Genomic DNA, 24,863 nt, shown 5'->3' on the forward strand with positions numbered 1-24,863 from the left:
GGACCAATAAGACAAAGATGAACTGCTGAACTGCTGGACCAGCTTCTTTCTTGTCGCTGCTGCTGTGCTGTTAGTCTCAGTCTCTCTCTCCCTCTATCTCTCTCTCTCTCTCTCTCTCTCTCTCTCCCTCTCCTCTCTCTCTCTCTCTCTCTCTCTCTCCCCTCTATCTCTCTCTCTCTCCCTCTCTCCCTCTCTCTCTCTCTCTCTCTCTCTCTCTCTCTCTCTCTCTCTTCACTGCAAAGTAGACCCACATAAATAGCTGGTAGCAAAAGACACACCGGTGAAACACACAGCCTGATCAGCCGCCGCTTCGCCCTGCCTTGCTCTCAGTCTGGCAGGTGATGCTAGACCACCCCCCTCTGCCCACCACAATTGTACATAACGCATTCAGTTGTTATTTTCTTTTAAAAGTATGTTTTGGAGTATTATATTAACAAAATACAGTGTAGTGTTTTAAAAAAACACCCTCCCAGACAGCATGTTTGGGTACCTCTGGTCATATGGTGTATTGACTAATTGGAAAAAATGGTATATTGACTAATTTATACTCAATTTCATTTGACCTAATATCATTTCCTGTAGTTCAGAGGGATCATTCCTGTCTTCTTTCTTAACCCTTAGAACTCCAGAATTTTTAGGAATTTTTTTGGCATTTTGGTTCAATTACAATTACAATTGTAAAGTATTAAAGTATTTATATGTGACAGTCACACATATCATACGTTGTTATTTTCATGAGACCCTGGGCTACTCAGATATGCCATTGTTTGACATGTAAATGCAAACAGATATTTGATATCTTTATGAATTTGGGTCATTTTTGGTCAAAAATTTACCCAGCGCCTTTTTTTTTTTTTATTTTTGCTTATAGAGATCTTGAAAACACCTGCACCTCAGATACTTTTACAGAAATAGTTAGTCTGGAGTGTCTGTGAGCTGAAAGTGCAATCATTTTTGATTGTGATTCATTCTGTTGGTAATTATGAGCAAAAATAAACAATTAGCATAAGACGGACATGTTTTTTATTGATTTTCTATCCTCTTGGATTCAGACTGAGTGCGAAAACTCTGATACACAGCAAGACAGGATTTATTTTTAATTACAAATTTAGTTGCATATTTAATATCAGATATTTTTAATACTTAAAATCAGTGTAAACTGAAAGACAGAGATAAATATTATTAACTTCATGGATGGTCGCTGAGATTCTGACCCGAATCAGCTCTCCTGCTCCATCCTGCCATGCCAGGGCTGGTCATTCCCTCAGGGATGCTCTGCCAGAGGGGGTGGGGTGGTGGTGCACAGCTGTTAAATAAGACACTGAGCTGTACAGCGTGACTCACTGACCGGCTGAACTCTCTGAGCGCTGGCTGCTCCTGCTCGAATTCGCCACTGACCGTAAGTAGAGAACCAATTCTTTCTGTCATTTTTTGTTGTTTATCTTATTTACTTCTCCGCTTGTTTAATTATACGTATTGAAAACCAATGTAATATGCTGCACACTGCATTTGCTTCAAAAGGGTTGAAAAGCTGCATCCATTTAAGTGTTCTTTTATGTTTAGTGGCCTGTTCGTTTTGAGAAAGGAATTATTCTTGTAGGTCCATATAAATGAAATCTAAATTTTACTAAAGTTCCAGTTTGCTCTGTTAAACTAGGTCATTATAAGCCACTTATTAAATTTCTTAATTTTTTAACTTTTGTGATAACAGGATAGATATCTCTGATAATACAGCACCGCATGTACAACCTCAAAGTGTTCCTTAGCGATACAATTCTCAAGAACACAAACACAACACATCAAATATGGTTTATCGTCCACAAATGGTACATTAGGTCTGTTTATGACATCAGTATAAAGCTTAGTCTAAATATAACAAACTAAACAATGGCTTTAAAACGCTCACCTTTTTCAAAATAAGGCCATAATAAATGTTTTGATTTCCCAATTTTATGTCACTGCATTCATCCTTATCTTTTCTCATTAAACAGGAGTGTGTTAATCAGCCAGTGGGGTGAGTGTCATCGCCACAAGGACACCAGGTGTGTTATGAGCAGTTGGGAGTGATAATGTGAACTGCAGTTTGACACATTATACACAGTCTGATGGTTCTCTGTGGTAACACATGAGCAACTGTTATTTAGTTGAATGCAAAGTTTGCATGGTTCAAACTGTGTATTGAACTAGAAATGAAAATTTGGGAACAAACAAACAAATAATGTTGAAAAGTTAAAGCAGTTAAATAATATTTTGAAAAAACTTAAAACTTAAAGCAGTTGTAGCTGATTTTTTACTGAATTAGGTTTCTATAGTAGTGAATTGGGTTGTTTATGCTGTGTTTATGATTGATTTTTGTTGCTGGTTTGTTCAAACAGCAGTTGGTGTGGTGTTCCAGGTAGTTGCTATGGTGCTGCTATGTGGTTGCTATGTAGTTACTATGGCATTCCAGTTGGTTGCTAGAGCATGGCTAGGTTGTTGCTAGGGTATTGTTAGGTGGTCACCAGAGTGTTACCACATGGTTGATGTAGCATTTCAGGTTGTTTTTAGGGTGTTGCTTGGTGGTTGCTAAGTGGTCTGACAGCAATTATATGACCACAACCTTTTATTGTCTTACTTCTGGCAATACATGTGCTGATACAATGCATTTGTTTGCAAAATATGTAATTAAAAGGTTATTAACAGAACTAAAAGTGTATCTTATACACATTGCTCCAAGAACCTTTATTTTTAGAAACTCAATCCATCCACTTTTTTAGTAAGTGTAGTTGGAGTGTTTACTGAACCCTTACGAACAGAGGAGGCCTACATGTAGTACAGCTGGACACCCAACAAAGGGCTTAGCATCGTTTATGTTTCTTTTGCTTGGTGAAAACAGGTAAATCCCTGCGAAAGTCTTTATCCCATTATTCTTTATCCCCTTACTCTTTATCTCCTTATTCCAGGTGGTTGCTAATGTGCTGACCAACTAAAGCCAACTTAAGAAGAAAACAAAGAAGAGTAAGTTGACTTTTTATGTTGTTACTTCCTCAAAATAACATCATAAAAACCACCAACAACCGAACATGAAGAGTTTCACAACAAAATATGTTTAGTATTACAGATAAAAACCTATATAGCACAATAAAATATTGTCTAATAGCAATGGAATTCATTTATTATCGTATAGCACTGAAATTTCATGTGTGTGTAAAGCTCACTCCCAACAGCTTATTTCACTACACTCTCAAAAAAGATGGTTCTTTAGTACAGAAAATGGTTCTATATAGAACCATGAACACTTTTGTATGACTAAAGGGTTCTTTGCATCATGAAATGGTTCTTCAGATTGATGGACAGTCTGTTGTATAGGGTTCTATATAGCACCTATATAGCATATATTGTTACGATGTCAAGCTTGTAACAATAGAAGAACACTTTTTGGTGCTATACAGAATCATTGTCAAAAAGGTTTTGTATAGAACCATATACAACACAACACATAGAACCATTCCCTTTACTGAAGAAGCCTTAAAGAACTCTTTTTAAGTGTTTGGACTGTTCTAAATAGGACAACCAAAGCACATTCTCCATCAATCTGAAGAACCTTTTCATGATACAAAGAACACTTTAATCATGCAGAGGGTTCTTTGAGTGTTCATGGTTTGATACAGAACCATCTTATTTAAATGTGTATAAAAACGAAATTGGTGAAAATGCAATTTAATGCATTTTGGAACCAAATCAAAACCCTTAAATGTGTGCATGTATGTATTTATTTTGTGTGATTGCACAGAGTGGGACACAGCCCACCCTAAACTCATAAAGCATCATTCCAGATGTTGCTTATACTGAACATGCAGATGCCACAACTGTAAATGTCCAAGGCACTGGATAAAATAATGGACACTGGAAAAAAGTGATGCATGAATGAACTTGATTCAAATGCGTTAAATGCATCATTTACACTTGAATAAAATGCATGACAGCAACACAGTTACTGCCAAAAGTAAGCAAACTGGAAAATAAGCCTGTATTAATGTAACATACAGTGGTGTGCAGAAGTCACCATTGATCAAATTACAGCATCTTTAAGGTGAAAAGAAGTTAACACATCCTCTACAGCCCATCTGTCAAGGCCCGCGGGTCGGATCAGGTCTGCGACACAATCCTTCCTGGCCTACAAAAGTATTTTCATTTTCTGTTAATATGAGCTTGTTTCACCATGCGCTGCACTACAGTCCCCAGCATGCACTGCAACATACTGACTCTGACTTTTATACCCTAACAACAATCTATGGGACATCGGTTACACCTCAATTCTACACAATTCTACACAGGTCCACACCAGTCTTATCACCAAAATGCATTTCAGCTGCAGTTCAACCAACATAAACAATTCAGCTCAGCTCAGCAGCTCAGAAATGTTCAAGCATTAATGAACTTGCAGCAAAGAAAACATGCCAGGTTTCCAGTTCAAGCGGATAGTAGGTTTAAAGGACCCCTGGGGACATTTAAATATAGAATATATCAAGTATTCATGTAATATTTCAAGGTCGACTACAAGTGCCTATATTTTACTGCTTAAGTTTTTGTGTATTTTTGAATAAACAATGGCCAGTTTGGGTTACGGCACAACGTTAATTAAAAATGAAATAAAAACATTTTTTTTTCTGGCCCTCAGATTTGTTGAGATTTTTTAATATGTTTAATATGTTAGTGGTTAAGTTTTACACCCCTGATCTACAGGGAACACATCTGACGTTCTTAATTTTTGATGTAAGTGAAAGTAAGATAACAACATGTAAGTAATATAACAAGAGATTTTAAGTACTTTTGGAGCATTTCTATTGGTCCATTCATCATAACTTATATTCACATAATGTAAAGGGCAGCTGGCATTTTCAAATTAGTAAATATAAGAACTATGAAAAATAGAAAAAAAACTAATGGAGTTATGAGGTTTTGGTCCAACAGTAATGATTTATTGTATGAACTCAGCTTTGTTCTTGTCCTAATTCTGGCAATACTTGTGCTGATGTAATGCACTCATTTGCAAATGATGTAACTGAAAGGTTATTAAGAGAACTAAAAGTGTGTCTTGTATCACATCGCTCCAAAGAACCTTTCGTTTTAGGAACATACTCATCCGAATCAGATAAACTCAATCCATCCACTTTTTTTCAGTAGGTGTAGTGCTACTGTAGACTGAAGTCATTCTGAAGAGCAGAGGAGGCCTACATGCAGCACAGCTGGACGCCCAACAAAGGGCTTAGCATTGTTTATGTTTCTTCTGCTTGATGAAAAGAGGCAAATCCCTGCGAAGGTCTTTATCCAACTTTTTATGTGATCTGTGGATGTTGCTGTGGCTTTTCAAACAGCTTTCTGAACAATCCCACTTCATCCCCTGAAATGCTACTTTTAAATGTCACGCTCAGACTTCAGCTCTTACTTATTTATTTATTTATTTATTTAATTATTTATTATTTTCAGTGAGCCTTTACATGTATTCAGGTTAGAGGTTGTACTACATCCTAATAAGTGCATTATAAGGAGGATTTTACTGCATGTTTGACTTCATTGTTTGGATGCTGTGCATGAAAAGCTGTTGGTATGTGACCTCTTGGTTTGTGGTGTGTCTTGTTTTCTCTTAGTGCGGCAGTAGGGCTAATCCTTTAAGACACTGTTGGCTCTGCCGGCTTGGACTGGAGGAATAAAAATCTTCCTATGATCCCTGAGCCAAGAGAAGAGTCGATCACACTGGATCTCGGCACCTCCTACTGGAATTCGGCCGAGAGCACCGGGCAGGCCAACAGAATCAGTAACAAGGTAAGCGGCAAAAGAGTAGCTTCACTGTTATGACTTGTTTGCTGTATATAGGCCCAGTCCTATTTCTTATTTTTTACCCCTACCCCTTGTTTTCGAGTGTCACTTTGCCCCTTGGAACTGAGTTACAGAGGGTAGTGATTGAAATCTTCCCCTATGAAATGGGACCCTCTAAAAAGAGCATTACTACATTAACAGTCTACTAGCAGAGGGGGGTAAAGTTCAGCTCCTCACTGCTGGGCTTTAGTTACATTTAGGGACTCAAAGAGGGGGGCAATTATTTATTATCACCCACCCCTAATTCTTCAGTGATATGAAGCTGAAGTCAGATATTCTCCAGTTTCCTGTTTGAATTTTCCAGTTCCACCTTAAATGGAGCCGCAGTTACATTCTGGCGCTTCAGGTGTCAGAACTGCTGGACTATTTAAGGTGGAACGGGTAATTCAGCTAGCTAGCTACCTAAACATTAGCATACTATTTGTGATTTTTTTTATGCTTGTTATGAAGAAAATGACCATAATACACTGAAACGACATTAAACTAAGATAATATGATTGTTATCTTAACTTTGTAACAGAGAAAAAACTTACATTTGTGGGTTTCCTTGGTCGCTTGCATAGCCAACTTTTTTTTTTCTCATAACACTGTTTGGAGTGAACCTCAGCTTGGAGGGCCATGTAGTCCTAACACTTCGCCCTACCCCTCTATCTCAACAACAATCAGGACACTCTACCCCTAGGCATGAACATGCAAAATGAAGGGCTAAGGGCAAAGGGGTGAAATGGGATTGGGCTGTACACTCACCGAGCACTTCATTATGACCACCTCCTTGTTTCTACACTCTTTGTTCATTTTATCAGCTCCACTTGAATGAATGAAAGAAATGAGCCTTTTAGCCAACTGTGTCTGATCGGAATTAGACCTCCACATTTAACCCATCCGTGCAGTGAAACACCACATGCACACTAGTGAACACACACACTAGGGGGCAGTGAGCACACTTGCCCAGAGCGGTAGGCAGCCCTATCCATGGCACCCGGGGAGCAGTTAGGGGTTAGGTGCCTAGGCACTTCAGTCACGTACTGTCAGCTGAGGGGACTGAACCGGCAACCTTCCGGTCACAAGGCTGGTTCCCTAACCTCCATCCCACGATTGCCCCGTTGTGGTAGTTTGTAGGAGCATTTTGTAGTCCTACAGTTACAGACTGTAGTCCATCTGTTTCTCTGCATACTCTGTTTAGATGGTCTACACAAAATCTACTTTACAAAATATATATTTTAACGAATTCTTTGTTTATTAAGTAACCTGTATCTAGACTCATTGGCCACTTTATCAGAAACACTGACTATATAGGCACACTTTGTAGGTGTACAGTGCTTATCTGCTGTTGCACAGTTTATCAAAAAGAAAACAAAGAACAGTAAGTTGACTTTGTTAAGCCAATTTAATTATTCCCTCATTACCGCCAACAACAGAACATTAAGATTTTCACACCAAAATATGTTTGGTATTACACATAAAAACCTATTTAGCACAATAAAACTTTCTCTAATAGTGATGGGATTATTATTTATCGGTAGGCAGTTGTTAAGCAGTTGGTAGGTGGTTGCTAGGGTGTTGCTAAGTGGTTGCGGTAGTGTTTCAGGTGGTTGCTAGGGTGTCGTTAGGTGGTTGCTGTGTATTCCTATGTGGGGATAACAATATAAGAAAATTCCCATATTAGCCTATTAGCTTTTTCGCAATTTACTAAGGTGATTGTTGAGCAAAGCTAAATTCGTATATACAGTTTACCATGATTTTTGTGACCAATTTGTGCCTTCAAACATGCATGCACTATTGAAGTCCTGCATGTTTTTCTGGGCGGGGCTAGAATATCCTGCTGTATAATGTATATGGGTGTTCGTGACAGTAAGGGAATACGAAACCTATGTAAAAATCTGATTATGATGTTTCGTGACTCAATTCGGAATCAAAGGATAAACACAATGCATTTTATTGGATATTGATAAGAGGATCCTCAGTCTGCCAGTGTAAGGAGCAGCCTGCTGTTCATATGTGTGGCTGCTGTTCATATTGCCGTGTGCACAAATTATTAGTATTTTTGCCATTTTCTATTTTTATTCTTATTATTTGTATTGATTATATTGATAATGGCTTTGGTTAGTTAACCACAAATCAAGCATTCTTTCCAGGTTGGTAAATCATTACGCTGTTTTTCCAAACAGCTCATATAATATCACCAATACGCCAAAGAGGAAACAAGATGATGAAATTTGCATTGGCTCAATGCATTTTATTGGATATTGATAAGAGGATCCTCAGTCTGCCAGCATAAAGAGCAGCCTGCTGTTCATATTTATGGCTCCTTCTTTTACACGGCCGTTCCTACGTTTCCCTACTCTGCACATTTTTGTTTTTATGCTGCAACACAAAGTGCATTCCCAAAGCCTTCATGGGGTTAAAATGGTTGTATTAGAGCAAACAGACACTAAAATGTGCAGAACAGGAGGGCTCAAAGACCAGAACTGCATTAGAGCTCAAGAAACGAAACAGTAACTTGTGAATTTCTCATCCAACACCATAGCTGCGCTGCATCTGTCTCCATGTGCACAGCTGGAGTTATCTGGACAACATCTGGGGCGACCCAGCTAAACCCTCTCATGAGGTCTGAATTCTGCAGCAATCTTTCTGAGCCTGGCTTTTGCAGCAGTTTTAGCTCCGGCTTTTATTGTAACCTTTGTTTAAATGCATGGATTTAAAGCAGTTCTGCATAGTATTATAGTGCAAATCTCACTAATGCCCTGCATTAGTCAGCGCAGGCACCTTTTTCCTCGCAGGGATGAGGCAGCCATGTGCTCCATTTACTGTGGCTGCTGATAAAGCTGAGAGGAAATGTTACAGTGACCTCAGGCATTTTCGAGTTTTTTGTTTAGGCCTCCACTGAATCAGTTTCTAAACTGGTCCTTATTTGTAATGGAACACTTCGGCGTATTTCAACCTAATCTCTGTTTTATCATTAGAAGCAACAAATCACAATATTAAAATATAATATTGTAATTATTATACTATATATTTATACAGTACTGCAAAATTTTAGGCACCTGAAAAAATATTTTAAAAAGGCTATTTATTAGTAAGAGTTTATTTGCTCAAAAACACTGCTATTGGAATAAATACAAATAACATTAATACAGTAAGTAATGGTTTTATGTATGTTAATGTGCTTGTCTAACCATTTCTAAACCTCTCCTCGGGGGAAGACCTGTAATTGTTGTAGTTATCACACCAAAACCTGGTTTGGCTGATCAGTCCTTCATTAAATTAAATCAGATTAGCAAATCCAAGCTTTATCTGTGGGCATCCAGGAGAAATCTGGAACTAAACTTGCATTTTTCTAAGCAGCTTATATAATATAAAATACTTTTTTCAAAAACAAGAATGTCTTGTTACTGTTTACTTTATGTGTATTTATTCTGTTCTGTTATCTAGTGTTTTTTACAGGAAAGAGCATTCACCGCTAAAATAAACGGTTTTAAACAATTAGCTCAGGTGCCTATGACTTTGGCAAAATTATATCTGTTAGAATTTTGCCTAATATTGTAATAAATACAACAGAAAACCTGTTAACTGAGGATACACTTATAATAGCAGCCAGTGGGTTCAGCACTTGCCCATTGATTCCTGTGATAAGCTTATTTTTAGTCAATGTCCTTTACTCATCAAAGTTGCATAAAAGATTGCGGACTTGACCACCTTTAATAACGCACAAACTATTTTGTGTCTGATTCACAAAACTGAGCAGAGATTTTAGCGTGAATGATGAATCAGCTTCAGTGCATGAAATCAAGCACCAGCCTACCAGCACCTAATTTACATGTCATTTACATAAAGCATGCCCTAATAAATTAATGCAGATGTTTTAGTAGGGAGCCAATCAAATTACTGCATTCAGCAACTTGTGAGCCAATGGCTGAGCTTTTAGCCAGAGTTTGAGGTCAGGCAGTTAGTGAATTGTACCCTCTACTGGTCAGACTTTATAGTGTTATGATAAGGACCACTGGAAAGAGAGAGAGAGAGAGAGAGAGAGAGAGAGGATGAAAAAAAGGCCAAAACATACATTATGCAAAATTTGGTGCCTTAGAAACCAAATATAACCAGCATAACCAATTAGCACTCACTGTTCACTTTGTGTTGTACCATTAAAGAGCCATTCTTACATTTTTCTTGGTTTTCTATTTATTTTTTTTCCCGCTTGTCAAGTCAAGTCAAAGTTTTTTATAGTGCTTTTTACAATAGGTGTTGTCACAAAGCAGCTTTACAGAAAAATACGGGTCTGAGCCCCCATGAGCGTCGCCAATGGCGACAGTGGCAAGGAAAAACTCCCTAAGAGCAGGAGGAAGAAACCTTGAGAGGAACCAAGACTCAGAAGGGGAACCCATCCTCCTCTGGTCGACACCGGATAGTAAACAGCGTTAGTATAAAATATTAGAATACAAAACGGGGAAAAAAAGGTGGAGCAGTTTAGCAGCAGCAGCAGCAGGAGGGTCAGTTCATGCAGGTGAGGTGCAGATCAGCCAACAAAGATGGAGCTCTGGTGACTCTAGCAGCTCTGGTGGCTCACATGTGGCGACTCAAGCAGACCTCACTCAGGGGCTCAAATAAAGGGACACTTGTGATGTCTGTGTGATTTGATGTGCCAAAAACAGCCATAATTAATTTTTACACAACCATTTTCCAAACTTCTCTTTATCCCTTAGAATTAACCAGGCTGTTTTTGTTACTGTGCCATTATGGGTGACATATGTAAATGAGCTCTGTTCTGATTGGCTGCCTTGTATTGTGCCTCATTCGAAAAGCAGTCCAGGCTGAAACACTCTTCATAACTTCAGCATGAATGGGTGAAGCTAAACTTCTGCAGGTTGAAACGCTGGATAGATGTAAATGTGTTGGTTTTTGTGGCATCACAAAAACACTGAATTCAAAATGGACTGTTTTTGCAGCTTAGTTTTCATATATGGACCGTATGGACTGGAGAGTGAATGGTCAGTTTTGAAAACCTAAGGCTACGTTCACATTACCAGGTTGAAGTGGCACAAATCCGATTTTTTGCCCTAATGTGACTCAGATCTGATGTTTTCAGAGCTGTGTGAACACGCAAATCTGATCTTTTCAAATCTGATCTGAGTCACTTTCATATGTGGTCCTAGATACGTATCCAATCTGTGGCCATGTGACCTTAATGTGACGCTCAGATCGGAATTCATGTGCTTTTCTCCACTGCGCGTGTGCCATCATTCAGCGTTACAATGGCAGCAGCACTGAACAGAAGTTAAAGCCTGTAAATGGTGGAAAAGCGGCTCATCTCACCTTTTTCTCCTTTGTCTCGCTCTAATAATGAAGCTGAGAGCTGATCAGAGTTAATTATCTTCTCAGCGAAGCTCGTTCTGCTCGTTAGTTTGTGCTGATGATGCAGGTGATTCATTCACGTGACGTTACAGAGTAGGATGTGCTCATGCGGGTCATTTCAGGACACCGGTTCGTTCACACTAATGACAGATTTGAATCACTTACCTAAACGAGTGTGAACCATCCTGTCAGAGAGATCGGATCTGAGCAAAAAATCAGATATGGTTCCTTTAATGCAACTGTTCTGCACAGCATTTATTTACTATGATCCTAAGTTTCTTCAGGAGCACAGATATGGGATCTGTAAAGAGACCAGTAACAGCAGTAACACTGTAGAAGGCCTACAGTAACTTGCAGCAGTAGCGTTTAAGCCGGCTGTAGCAGATTCACTGAGTGAGTGCATGATGCTCAATTGTAGGTCAGAGCGCATTCTTGAGAGGAGCTTTAATGTAAAGGATTTTATTTGCAAATACCATTTTGGCTTTTGCATCAGCTGAGAAACAGAGCAACAACACTGCACTAATATCCTGGATTTTGCCCTCTCTCTCTCTCTTTCTCTCTCTCTCTCTCACTAGAGCCACAGCATCTCTGGTCTCAGCATCTCTGGCCATGTTGGATTAGCCATGTGATTGTTTACTAGCTGTACAGGCTGCGGTGATTTGTGTTTTGTTTGTCTCATGTTGTTTATCCCTGCTTCGTTTCTGAAGGCCGGTTGCTGTCCTGCGCTCCTCTTCTCCTGTCAGAACCTGACCCAGGTCAACACTGTGCTTCAGCACACGTCCGGCAGCAACCAGGAGTGCCTGGAGAATGTAAACTCATGGTCTCTTCCTCTTTTCTGACTTTCTTCTTTGACATTTCTTAATATTTCTTTAAACATTTTTAGAGATGATAGTGTTTTGTCTGTTAGCTGTAATGACCTTCTGTGTGATGAGCTGTTGATTCACAAAACTGCGTAAGGGTCTAAATACTAAAATACATGCAGTTGTTTGTAAATTTGATTGCCATGTTTACATTTGACGGTTTCTGCTGTAAAGCACTTTTATCTAAGTTTATATTTATATATCTGTTTCTCTACATACTTTGTTATCCTGTTCTTCAGTGGTCAGAACCCCCACAAGACCCCCACAGAGCAGGTATTATTTAGGTGGTGGGTCATTCTCAGCACTGCAGTAACACTGACGTGGTGGTGGTGTGTTAGTGTGTGCTGCGCTGGTACGAGTGGATCAGACGCAGCAGTGCTGCTGGAGTTTTTAAACACTGTGTCCACTCACTGTCCACTCTATTAGAAGCTCCTACCTTGTCAGTCCACCTTGTAGATGTAAAGTCAGAGACGACAGCTCATCTGCTGCTGCACAGCTTGTGTTGGTCATCCTCTTGTCCTTCATCAGTGGTCACAGGACGCAGCCCACAGGACACTGTTGGCTGGATATATTTGGTTGGTGGACTATTCTCAGTCCAGCAGTGACACTGAGGTGTACAAAACTCCAACAACACTGCTGTGTCTGATCCACTCAGACCAGCACAACACACACTAACACACCACCACCACATCAGTGTTAATGCAGTGCTGAGAATGATCCATCACCCAAACGGTACCTGCTCTGTGAGGGTCCCTGGGGGTCCTGACCACTGAAGAACAGGGTGATAAAGCATGTAGAGAAACAGATGGACTACAGTCTGTAATTGTAGCGCTATAAAGTGCACCTATATGGTCAGTGGAGCTGATAAAGTGGACAGTGAGTATAGAAACAAGGAAGTGGTTTTAATGTTATGCCTGATCGGTGTAAGTTGATAATAGAAACAGCACATTAAGCAGGCAGCAGTGTGGATTTTTAATAGGTTTTGTCTACAGATAATATAAAAAACAAATCAATTTAATACCATGCTACTAAAACACATCTTTAACCAGCTTATTGACTCATTTTCCTCCAACTCCAGTTCCTTCAAGTAGAACCAAGTAAACTTATTATAATTATTGTTATTAAGAAGTGCTGTCAAGTTGTTTCCAACTCCTATTACTATATGGACAGTGTTTCTCCAGAATATCTGTCTTCTGTTTGGGTCTTCAGGCTTCTGAATGGCTGGTTCATGACCCCTTTGATTGTCTCCGTCCATCTTGTAGCTGATCAACCTCATTCTCTTTTACCTCCAACTCTTCCAAGCATAATGGTCTTTCCCAGTGAACTGGTTCTTCTCAGAAAATGTCCAAAATAAGAGCTTTGGTTGCATGAGTGAGATGTGAAGCTTGATTTGTTAGAAGATCCATTTATTTCCCTTCTATGCTGTGTAAGGAACTCTCAAAGTGTTCACCAGCACCTCATATCAGACATTATCGATGTAATGGACCTGTGGTTTATTTGATCTGCAGGGACATCAGACAGCACTGCACCGTGCGGCTGTCGTGGGAAACCGTGAGGTCATCTCTGCTCTTGTCCAGGGAGGCTGTGCCCTCGACCTGCAGGACAAGGTACATCACTCAGTCCTGCACTTGTGTCTGTTTGCTTTAAAAAATGATGGAACTGATTTTTTGTATTATCATAATTGTGCATCAACACCATTGTTAATCTTTATAGAACATTTCAAAGGATGCTGGAGCTTTTATGGATTTATAGAAGCATGTCGATGCACCATTTTTAAGGATTTGGATTTATTTCAACAGGAAGGAAACACTGCTTTGCATGAGGTGGCATGGCACGGTTTTAGCCAGTGTGTAAAAGTCCTGGTGAAAGCTGGGGCTAACGTTCATGTTAAAAATAAGGTAAGAAGATCCTGAATATATACAAAATCCACCACTTTTTAAAGAGGGTTAGTTCATATTCTGCAAAATGTAGTTAGAAACATGCAGAGATGTTCAACTTTTTAATTTTGGAAGATGGTCATGATTACAGGTTCTTCAGTTCTGGTGTTTCGTCTGCATATTAAGGTACTTTTGTTTCATACTAGCAAAACAATTCAGTAACATAACACTGAGAGCGAAACCTGCAGACAGACATTGTGAGGCACAGAGTTGCCAGTTTATTAGGTACACATAACTTGTACCTACATTATGCAGACAAAAGTATTAGGGAATACCTCCTAATTATTGAGCTCAGGTAAAGCATGCGCCACTGGACTCTGGAGCAGTGGAAACGTATTCTGCTTCTCTATCTGTCGAGACGAGTCTAGGGTTTGGCGAATGCCAGGAGAACGTTACCTGCCTGACTGCACTGTGCCAGCTGTAAAGTTTGGTGGAGGAGGGATGATGATATGGGGCTGTTTTTCAGAGGCTGGTCAGTGAAGGGAAATCTTAATGCTTCAGTACCAAGACATTTAGGACAATTCTATACTTCCAACTTTGTGCAAACAGTTTGGGGAAGAACCTTTTCTGTTCCAGCATGACTGAGCCCCAGTGCACAGAGCAAGGTCCATAAAGGCCTGGCTGGGTGAGTTTGGTGTGGAAGAACTTGACTGGCCCTCACAGAGCCCTGACCTCAACCCCATCCAACACCTTTGGGATGAACTAGAATAGAGATTGTGAGCCAAGGCCTCTCGTCCAACATCAGTGTCTGACCTCACAAATGCTCTTCTGGATGAACGGAAAAAAATTCCCACAGACTCTCTCCAACATCTGTAGAAAGCTTCCCAGAAGAGTGGAAGCTGTTACAGCTGCGAAAGGGGGACCAACTCCATATTAATGCCTATGAATTTAGAATGGATGTCATAAAAGCTCCTGTGGGTGTATTGAGTAGGTATCCCAATACTTTTGTCCATATAGTGTACGTTCATTGGCCGCTTCATCTGTTACACCTAATAATCGGTGAGTAACGTACTCAGTAGCTTGTTGGGCTAATCACTAGTGTTGTAGGCCCAGTTAATTCCCAGTTAAGCCATCGTGGAAAGGAGCAATTAGATCCTCAACAGCAATGAACAGATTTTGTTTAAACATGCAGACAAAATGTTTTTCTATTTGATGGTTTTGTTGATATTTAGTGATGATAGAACAATGTTCAATTTCCATTCACCTCAGACAGAGGCGTCGCACTTCAATGGTCTAGAGAATAATTTCCACTTTACCCCAAGATCGAGACAAGACCGGACTGCAGCACTACTAAACACCGAGACTTAACTATAGTAATGTGGAATACACTTCTGTATGTTGCCAGCTTTTAACATTTACAGTTCTACATGAGAGAAGATGACCCTGCAAAAATCTATTCTAAAAATCTACCAGCTATTTTGATTACGTAGAAATTGACTAATCCTGCTGTACAGCATCGTGTCATTCATATGAGGTACTGTATCCTCTGTTTTTCAGGCAGGGAACACAGCTCTCCATCTGGCCTGTCAGAACGGACATGCTCACAGTGCTCGAGTGCTGCTGCTCGGAGGATCTGTTCCTGACAGCAAAAACAATGTGTGTACCAAAGAATATACTGAAGGCTCTCAGATGGCACAACCATCCCAGTGTTGGTCATATCGTCAGGAGATTGTGAATTTGATGCCGGGCGATGTCACAGGCATCAGTGGCCAGGAGTCTAAAAGAGCATATCACTCATCACGATGCTAGCCAATGCAGACATCTGTTAGCTGATGTAACAGAATTAGCAGTTTTCATTTTCCCATATATATATATATATATATCGCTGCTGTCGGAACAAAACCTTGTATCTCCAAAATGGTGACTTTACAAGAGAAGGAAAAAACATACTTTACTTATAATGTAAGTCAATGGAACCAGACATTTTTACAAGTCTTTTTGGGCCGTTTCTTTTGGTCCATTCTTCATGAAATTTACACACAATATAAACGACAGTAGGTATTTTCAAATAATTTTCAAAAATGAAAAGAATGACAAAAATGGAGATACGAGGTGGAATAGAACAATAGAAGAACTCTTTTCGGTGCTATGTAGAACGCTTTTTTAGCATTTCTATGTAGAACCATATACAGCACACACTCTATCAATCCGAAGAACATTTTTCCATGCAAAGAACCCTTTAGACATGCAAAAGGTTCTGGAGTGTTGAGTATAAGGGTCTGTATGTGGGTCCACACTTCAGTTCCTCACTCTCATAAGTACAGAACTTACATATTAGTTTCAAAGTACTGAATGATTCATTGCTGGTACTGAGTATTTCATAGTAGTTACTGAGTAATTCATAGCGGTTACTGAATAAGTTGTAGTACTGTAGTAGTAATTGAGTAATTTGTGGTGGTATAACTGAATAAAAAACCTGCTATTTAAGGAATTAAAAACTGAAAACTGAACAATTCAGTGTCAGAACGAGGCTTGTTCTCATTTCAGGCAGGTGACACATGTTTACACATTGCTGCGCGGTACAATCACATGGTGATGATAAAGACTCTCCTGGGTGCGTTCTGCTCTGTGGCTGAGAAAAACCAGGTCAGTTCCTCCAGCACGTGTGTTTGTTCTGGTTCCAGATGGGTCATGGCTGTTTACTTGTTGGTTTTTATACAGTATGGCTCTTTTGATGTCAGTAAGTCTTCTCAGTGGCAGCGTCAGCCGTGAAATGAAAGCATCCCAGAGTCTGCATTGAAAAGAACTCAACTGTTGACTAAACTGTTGAAGTTTCCACAGGTTGGAGACACAGCTCTTCATGTGGCTGCCGCCTTAAATCACAGAAAAACAGTGAGTCTGTTGCTGGAGGCAGGAGCTGACAGCTGCTTAAAGAACAATGTGGGTGAAAATAGGGGTTTTTCTTTCTATTGGCGTCATTATAGTGAGTTTTGTGGGTCATTTCTAACAGTAAAAAGCTAATTTTCTTCTGAAGGTGTTTATATGATTGTGTGTTATGAGATGCTGTTCGGTGCTGACTGTTCGCTCCTCTCACAGGCCGGCTGCACTGCCCTCGACAAGGCCAGAGACAATAATAACAGAGAAGTGGCTCTTCTTTTGGCCAAATCCAATCAGGTGTGTGTAAGTAAGGGCTCACACTGCAAATCGTTACACAACGACAGTATGAATGCAAAGCTTGAACCTGATTGAATGTATCCAGTGTTTTTTCAGAATCTTAAAGAAAGGCTTCTGCTTACAAAGAATGGTGTCTTGTCAAGCAAAATTATCTTAAATATAGTCAATGAATCTAATATTTCTCAGGTTGAGATTGTTGAAAGCTTAATTTAAGATTGTGTTCCTTATTTCTAGACATTTTTTACATGTTTTAAGTCATTTTATTAGATAAAATTATCTCACTATATTGGCAGATAATTTTGCTTATTCTAAGAAATGTGCTGGAAACCAGCGAAATTATCTGCCAGCATAGCGAGATAATTTGGCTTGATAAAATTAGCTAAAATAATTAAGCAAGATAAGGAAGATAATCTTGCAATAAGTGCACAGACATCTCGACATGGGAAATATCAGATGTGTCAACTACATTTAAGATTATTTCACTTGAGATGTTTCCATTTTTGCAGTGTACTCGCTTTGTTACTAAGATAAATACAAACAGAGCTGATGACTGTATGAATATATTAGTTTGAATTTGTGTGTATGAATGAATTTATTAGAGGTGTAACAATTCACTCAGCCAGTGATTCGATTCGATTTACAACACCAGGTTCCCAATTCATCAGACATTATGCATTATAGAAAGAGTCTTAAGTAATATATTGTCATGGTATTAATTAACAGACTGAGTTAGAATTGTGTCAATAATTAATGATTGCCTTTATTAATAGTTATTGATATTTGATTCAGTTCTTTATTACTGTATACACTTCATCATTTCCTGATGTGCAGTAATTTACTGTGATGAAAGCATTAGTTAAGTATTAATACATGCTTATTTGTGGACCAGTATTGTAGTGTTACCCTTAGTGATGACAGTAGTACTGGGGCCTCCCAGGGGAAGTGCTGGAGTGAGGTGTCGGTTGTAGATTGGTGGTGGTTGTTTGCAAACTTTGGTGTTCAAGCAATGCAATTGCATTACATGGCATAATTAATAGAATGTCCATTATTCACCATGTATGCCAAGAGTGTGCAAAGCTGCATCGAGACAAAGAGGCTACTATGACCTAAGAATGGCTCCTTTAGTTTGCATAGGAGTCCCTGTAGTTACTGAGTAATAAGCCTTTGTATGAAATAATCCTGGAATGTTAAGGGGTTAACACTTTTGTGCATCCAAACGTTGATCTGTACTATATTTTGTCTATAATATTCCATATAAACCACAATAAGTCCATCTCTTACACCCGAATGATACTGCACAGGTTCAGAGGTTTGCACGAGGCAGAACTGTGAGGAAGAGGAGGGATTTACAGAGAGCGCAGAGAAGAGCCCAGTCTGTACCTCGAGATGAAGTGCTTGCTGGGAAGGTGGGAGCGTTAACATGGTAGTGTGGGTCACACAAACAAAATTAATAACTAATTTTTGTTTTTCTACATCATTTAAACACAACAGTGTGTGAAAATTTCATGAAGAACAGACCGATAGAAATCACTTGGAATGAAACCTCTTTACATTAAAAGTTAAGAACGTTTTTGCCTTGTCCTGTTACTGTTCTGGAGATGCATGATTTTCCAGACAGTGATGTAATAATAATCAGGTAAGTGTGCTTGACATGAAAAGTACATAATGTTTTAACATGTTTTATGTCAAATTAAGTGTGCTACATATTGAGTTACAATGAAACTAAAATGCACTTAAATGCATTTTATTAGATTTCATCATCACTAACTATGCTGCAGTGAAGTTAACTTAAGCAGTTGTTATGATGCAAATTCTTCTACACATAAAACATATTTTATTGACTGCTAGTTAGTTTGTGTTATATTCCTAAAATGCAACTAGAATGTACTAAAGCATACTTTTAAAGTCATTGTTCTAAAATACACTTCAAAATAGAACACTTCAGTTGATAACAATAACATTAACTTTTGTATGATTCACTATGTTAAGAAATACATTTATTCAAGTGTATTTCCTTGCATCCAGAGAAAGGACTGTTTTGTTTTGTTGATATTCAGCAACCTCTCAGAAATAAAGGTACTAAAATGTCACTGGGGTGGTACCTTCAAGGGTACATCACAGTACCTTTAGTCTGGGAACATAATTGTACCATAATCCATTGTTATTGTTATGAAATTATATTTTCTAAGCTGTACTGACTCCACACACCCCGTCTCGTCTCCAGGCTTTTATTTTATGTTTTAAAACATTCGGTTATAAAAAGGTACAAATACAAACTTTTCGCCTGGAAAAACTTATTTAAGGTTCACAATCAGACCTTAAAACCACTGTTGTACCTTTGAGGGAACATTTACATTGTTTGTACCTTGATGAACGAAAAATGTACCTGCACAGAACCTTTATTTCTAACAGTGTACTGATAGACAAAAGCTCAGTTTCCAGTCACCTCTGACTGAGGCATCACACTTTGCTGGTCTCCAGAATAATTTCTGGGTCCACTTTCCCCGAGACAGAGAAAAGACGGAGTCCGAATAATGTTGAGACCAGTAATTTACGATCATACTCGAGTACCACTACACTTGACCACAGTACAGACGGATGTCTGGCTTAAAGATGCCTGTCTGCTTGTTTTCAGCTGTGCAACATACTCCGTGTTTATAGATAACAGTGTGTCGTACAGTGTCTGAAGCCACATAAGCAAGTCCATTAGAGGTACTGAACAGCTCCACACAGTTTGAGGCAAATTTGTGATGATGTAGGCAAGCAGCCAGCACAGTGCTAATTGAGGTTTAACCAATTGGGGTTCCTTGTTAGCTACATGAGTCTTGTAGCTTCAACCTCACCTTCATTTGGATCACTGAATTATCATTTGAAGAGATGTTCTCCATCCACTGTGCCACTTAGCCTGATGCCGGGTGTCTGGAGATGCATTTTCTTTTATCACTTAATATTTGGAGCTGGGGGGCAGTAAGAAGCAATTGGCATGAGTGGACAGCTAAGCTCCTATTGTCTACCCTAAAATGCCGGTGGTCATGTGGCTAGAGCTCACAGTAATCCCCCCCTCATAGTGAAGGCTCTGGTCATTGTGCAGGACAGTGCATCAGTGGCTGAAGGCACACACAGCAGTGACCGGGCACTTCGCAGGACAGGACAGCCACTGAATAAGACCACATCTAGTCCTCACACCAGGAGGAAGACCAGGAGACTCAAAGAGAGGGTGAGAATATAGTTTTGGTACATGATTTTTTCTTTTCTATTCAGTTTTTTTGGCCCATATTCTTCCACAATACCAGTGTATCCAATGGCAAACTATGGGCTTTCCTGGACACTGATGAAGCCTAGTCTTGGACCGAATTGAAATGCCAATGGAAAATAATCATTAAAAATACAATCTAGTCTAGACTTAGACATCATCTGAGTGTGGAAAAGTGACCAAGAAACTTGCTTTTGGTTTATATTTTCGATGATAAATTAGACCGAGCACGCGTCCTTGAGAGAGAACCTCCTACAGACTCCCAGACGCAGCAGCCCAAGCCTTCAGGAAGACGACAGGTGTCCAAACGGAAGAGCTTACCAGCTGTACACTCTGTACCGTGACGAGGACGGCCGCGTAAAACAGGTAATGTGTAGAAGTGTATCTTGATAAAGTGCTGTCTACATTTAGACCTGCATTTGTTCTTATGGGACAACCACCGTGTCACCGATCCAGACACCTGCCAATGGCTGTAACTGTAAACCCTTAATAAAAAAACTGGAGAACCAGCTGAAGGCCACCAAGAAGGAGATGAGGTCCCAGATCCACACTGTGCAGGAGCAGATGAACTGCAGACTGGGCAGAATAGACCGTCAGAGTAAACACCAGGTTTGCTAGTTTCCTCCCTTTTACTGAGTAGCTAAAGTGATTGCACTGCATTATTTATAGACGGATTTCTAGTAGAACTACCATATGTGTTTAACTTACACTTATTTCATTACTTTCCTTCCTTTGTGAAAGAAAATGCATTTTTAAAAATGTGCTTAACATGAGAAGTAAATATTCTTAAAGTTTGCACTGTAAACATGCATCATTTTTTTATTATTTTGGAACAATTTATGACAAATTGAGTGGATTTAAATGGTTAAAAATGTATTTGCCCTTTTGAGTGCTTTTTTGAACAATTAAGTTGGACTTAAAAGTAGATATAACTTTTTACACTTTTTACATTTGAAATATATATAAATATATATACAAAATATGTATGATAAATATAAATATACTAAAGAATGTAGTACATATCAGTGCTACATATTCAGTTACACTGAAACTAAAATGCACTTGAATACATTTTAATTTAGATTTCAATATCATTAACTACACCTAAATACACTCAAATAAATGTAAAATATGTAAAATACACATGTAAAATATGTAAAATCAAATAAAACATGTAAACCTAAATATATTATAAGGAATAGCTTATATACTTTTATTTTAATGTGTACTCCTGGGTTTACCAATAACCATATTTGATTGCTAGTTAGTTTGAGTTATATTGCTAAAATGCAACTACAATGTACTAAAGCATATTGTAAAAAATTGCTTTAAAATACACTTCAAAATAGAACACTTAAGTTGATGACGATTACATTTACTTTTGTACTTTATTTTTCAGTATGTTAAGAAATACATTTATTCACATGTATTTCATTACAGCATAATAAAGTATAATTTAAAATATGTCACTTTGATGGCAGAGAGGTACATGCAGGACATTGCAAAAAGTAAACTTAAGATGTATTTCCACTTAATTGTACTTGTAGTATTCTATGTATACTGTACTTAAAGTTATACTACACTTAAAGAGATAATAAAGCTTGGTGGCATCATTTTGACGAAAACAGTGATCTAACCTTTCTTTCTGTCTCATATCTTTGCACATGGGCTAGATTAAAGTTCTGGAGAAGATGACGCAGGAGCGTGTATCAGCCGAGAGGATGGAGTGCCATTACCGCATCAATCAGAGAGCCACTGCGGAGAGGATGGAGGACCAGCGGAGACAGGTAGAGCCAGTACTGTACAGTAATGAAGCATAAATACTGCGTAATATATAATATAACAGTACTGGCTACTTTAAAGTTAAATTTCAATGATTTTTTTAAAATAATGTAAACAGAGTCATTCAGACTGGTTTGGTGTTAAATTCTCCATTTTAGAGAAACTTACAGAGTCAGAAATGTTCACAGTGGTGGTGATAGGAACCAGACATCTGAAGAGTTTTAAGAGCCTTTAAAAGCTTCTACACAGTATGTTATTACATGAAATGGTTATGAATATTCTGCCTGGTGTCTGAGACACTGTTTTAGGACAGTTTTGAGAAGGTTTTGGCTCAAAATGTTACTATTTTACCGTCATTAACATTACATAAAAACATATGTAAGTTCACTGGTGGTGGTTTTGGATAGTAAATATTTGCACTGTAATCATTGTGACTCCTGGTTCGAATCACTAGCACAGTAAAGGAATCTGAGTAAGTTTGTCTACAGTCAACCATTTCACACCAAACCACTCTCAATGACTTTGTTTACGAAGACTGAACAATGCATAAGTTTAGAATAATCACTGGACTTCCCCTTTAACATTTCAACTTGAGTATTTTCTTAAACTTATGCTAGTTAAGGTATTGTTACTTTTACTCATGTTGGCATTATTAAGTACTTTATACAACATTAAGCACCACAGTTTTGTAATTAGCTTCATCTTTATTAATCACGCATCAGTTTTGTCTGTGTTTTTTAAGCAGGCATCTACAGCCAGTGAGGTGAAAAACTGGTGCATGTCGAAGCTCCAGGACATGGAGGAGCACTTACCAGCAGAGGCTCAGTACTACAAACTCCTCCACTCTCCTTCTACGGATCGTTCCGCGGGGGAGACTGATCAGGAGTGTCTCCCGCTGCTGTCGGTCATCTCTGAGGACAGCATCAGCTCTCTGGCCACCTACGTCAACGTGCTGCCGAAGCCAGCAGCAGCAGGATCTGCTGGAAAAAGCCCCGAGTTTGATGACCTTCAGGGGAGGAAATATTTTGAACTGAAGCTGGACAGCTCACCCAGTGGGCCAGGAGGTGGGAGATTAGATACTTCAAAAGCAAGACGAATGCTGAAATTTAGATTTTGATGTTTGATATTTTTTAATTAATTTATTTATAGCGGACCTTTCATACTCAAAGAATAAAACTAGAAACTAGACGGGGAAAGTTTGTGAACAAGCCATTGCTGTGAAATCCCAGTTGCTATTGTGTTGCTCTGTTATCCCAGGTGCTTGTTATAATGTTGCTACCCCATTGTTATGGAATCTCAGGTGGTTTCTGAGGTGTTGCTAGGCTGTTGCTATTGTATCCTAGGTAGTTGTTAAGGTTTTGCTAGACCATTAGGATGTTATTCCAGGTGGTTGCTAAAGTGTTTCAAGGCTGTTGCTATGGAATCTCAGGTGGTTGCTAAGGTGTTGCCATGTTATTACAAGTGGTTGCTCAGATGTTAGGCCATTGCTATGGAATCCCATGTAGTTTCTAAGGTGTTGCTAGGCTGTTGCTATGATATCCCAGGTGGTTGGCATGGTATTACCCCAGGTGGTTGTTAAGGTGTTGCCAGGCCTTTGATATGTTATTCCACGTGGGTGCTAAGGTGTTTCTAGGCCATTGCTATGGTATCCCAGATGGTTGCCAGGCTATTTTATTCCAGGTGGTTGCTAAGGTGTTCAGTCATTGCTGTGGAATCTGCACATTTTAATGCATGATTATTGTTTATCTGCTGACTTTAACATGTCGAAAAAAATAACAATAACAACATAGCATTTAAACTTTTGCATATGACTGTCATCAAACCTAAACATCTCTGTGATGCTGAATTTTTTGAAAGCAAATATCTGACAATAACAATATGACTATCATTGTGCATCAAGAACAAAGCAATACTATTATTAAATTGCTAAATTTAAAGGTTTATTATGATGTCATACAAAGATTGATTGCCTAATATTTTTTTTCTTTGAACTTTTATTGACTTTTTTTCCTGTCTAAAGGCATTAAAACAAAAAGAGGCCTTCTAATTGAAGTATGTTCAGAATATAAAAGTATGCTCCATATTGTATGTCTTTCAACCTAACGTAACTCCTTCTTCACACAGATAATTATCAGAATCTATCAGAGCACCGTGTCGTGCTACCGTCCCCGTGCATGCCTGTAAACGCACACAGGCCCCTCTCTCGACGGCTGGCCAACGCTGACCCCCAGCGGCTGAACAAGGAACAGCAAGAAACTGAGTGCAGGCTGGGTCAGAATGAGGAGTTTCAGCTATAGCAGCACAAGCAGCAGCCTGTCCACTCCCAGCAGGGGCGTCAACGACAGTGACCCAGAACCCGCGAGGCTTCAGGCCTGGCACCATCGCAGACACCTGAAAGACAGGATCAAAGCCCACCGTGCCAGCGTCCAGCAGGGCGGCACTATGCACACCCTGGAGTTTTTCTCCGAGCCCCCCACAGAGTCCTCTTTCATCCAGGAGAGGGCCAACCTGCACGCGATTGAGGTCACTCAGCGCTTCTTTGAGACAGTGTCCACACAGCTGGAGCGATGGTACGAGAGGAAGATCCAGGAAGCTCAGAGAGCTGTGGAGCACCGGGCACAACAGGACAGAGCCGGCCTGCTGGAGCGCATCAACACCCTGGAGGAGGAGCTCCGGAGGCTGAGGGCCAGCACTCCAACTGACCCTTAA

General features: G+C 39.4%; 1 protein-coding gene across 1 annotated transcript; it reads left to right on the forward strand.

The window, feature by feature from the left end:
* Positions 1–5,703: 5,703 nt before the first annotated feature.
* ankrd6a (ankyrin repeat domain 6a) lies at positions 5,704–24,863 on the forward strand. Its single transcript, XM_036592650.1, is given in 16 exon segments — positions 5,704–5,805; positions 11,916–12,017; positions 13,565–13,675; positions 13,868–13,966; positions 15,503–15,601; positions 16,493–16,591; positions 16,787–16,885; positions 17,042–17,119; positions 18,421–18,525; positions 20,211–20,336; positions 20,595–20,738; positions 20,829–20,981; positions 22,046–22,159; positions 22,897–23,206; positions 24,279–24,438; positions 24,440–24,863. Coding segments are annotated over 16 exon segments (2,325 nt in total).

This window comes from Colossoma macropomum, unplaced genomic scaffold (genome assembly GCF_904425465.1).
Source record: "Colossoma macropomum unplaced genomic scaffold, Colossoma_macropomum, whole genome shotgun sequence".
NCBI classification, from domain to species: domain Eukaryota; kingdom Metazoa; phylum Chordata; class Actinopteri; order Characiformes; family Serrasalmidae; genus Colossoma; species Colossoma macropomum.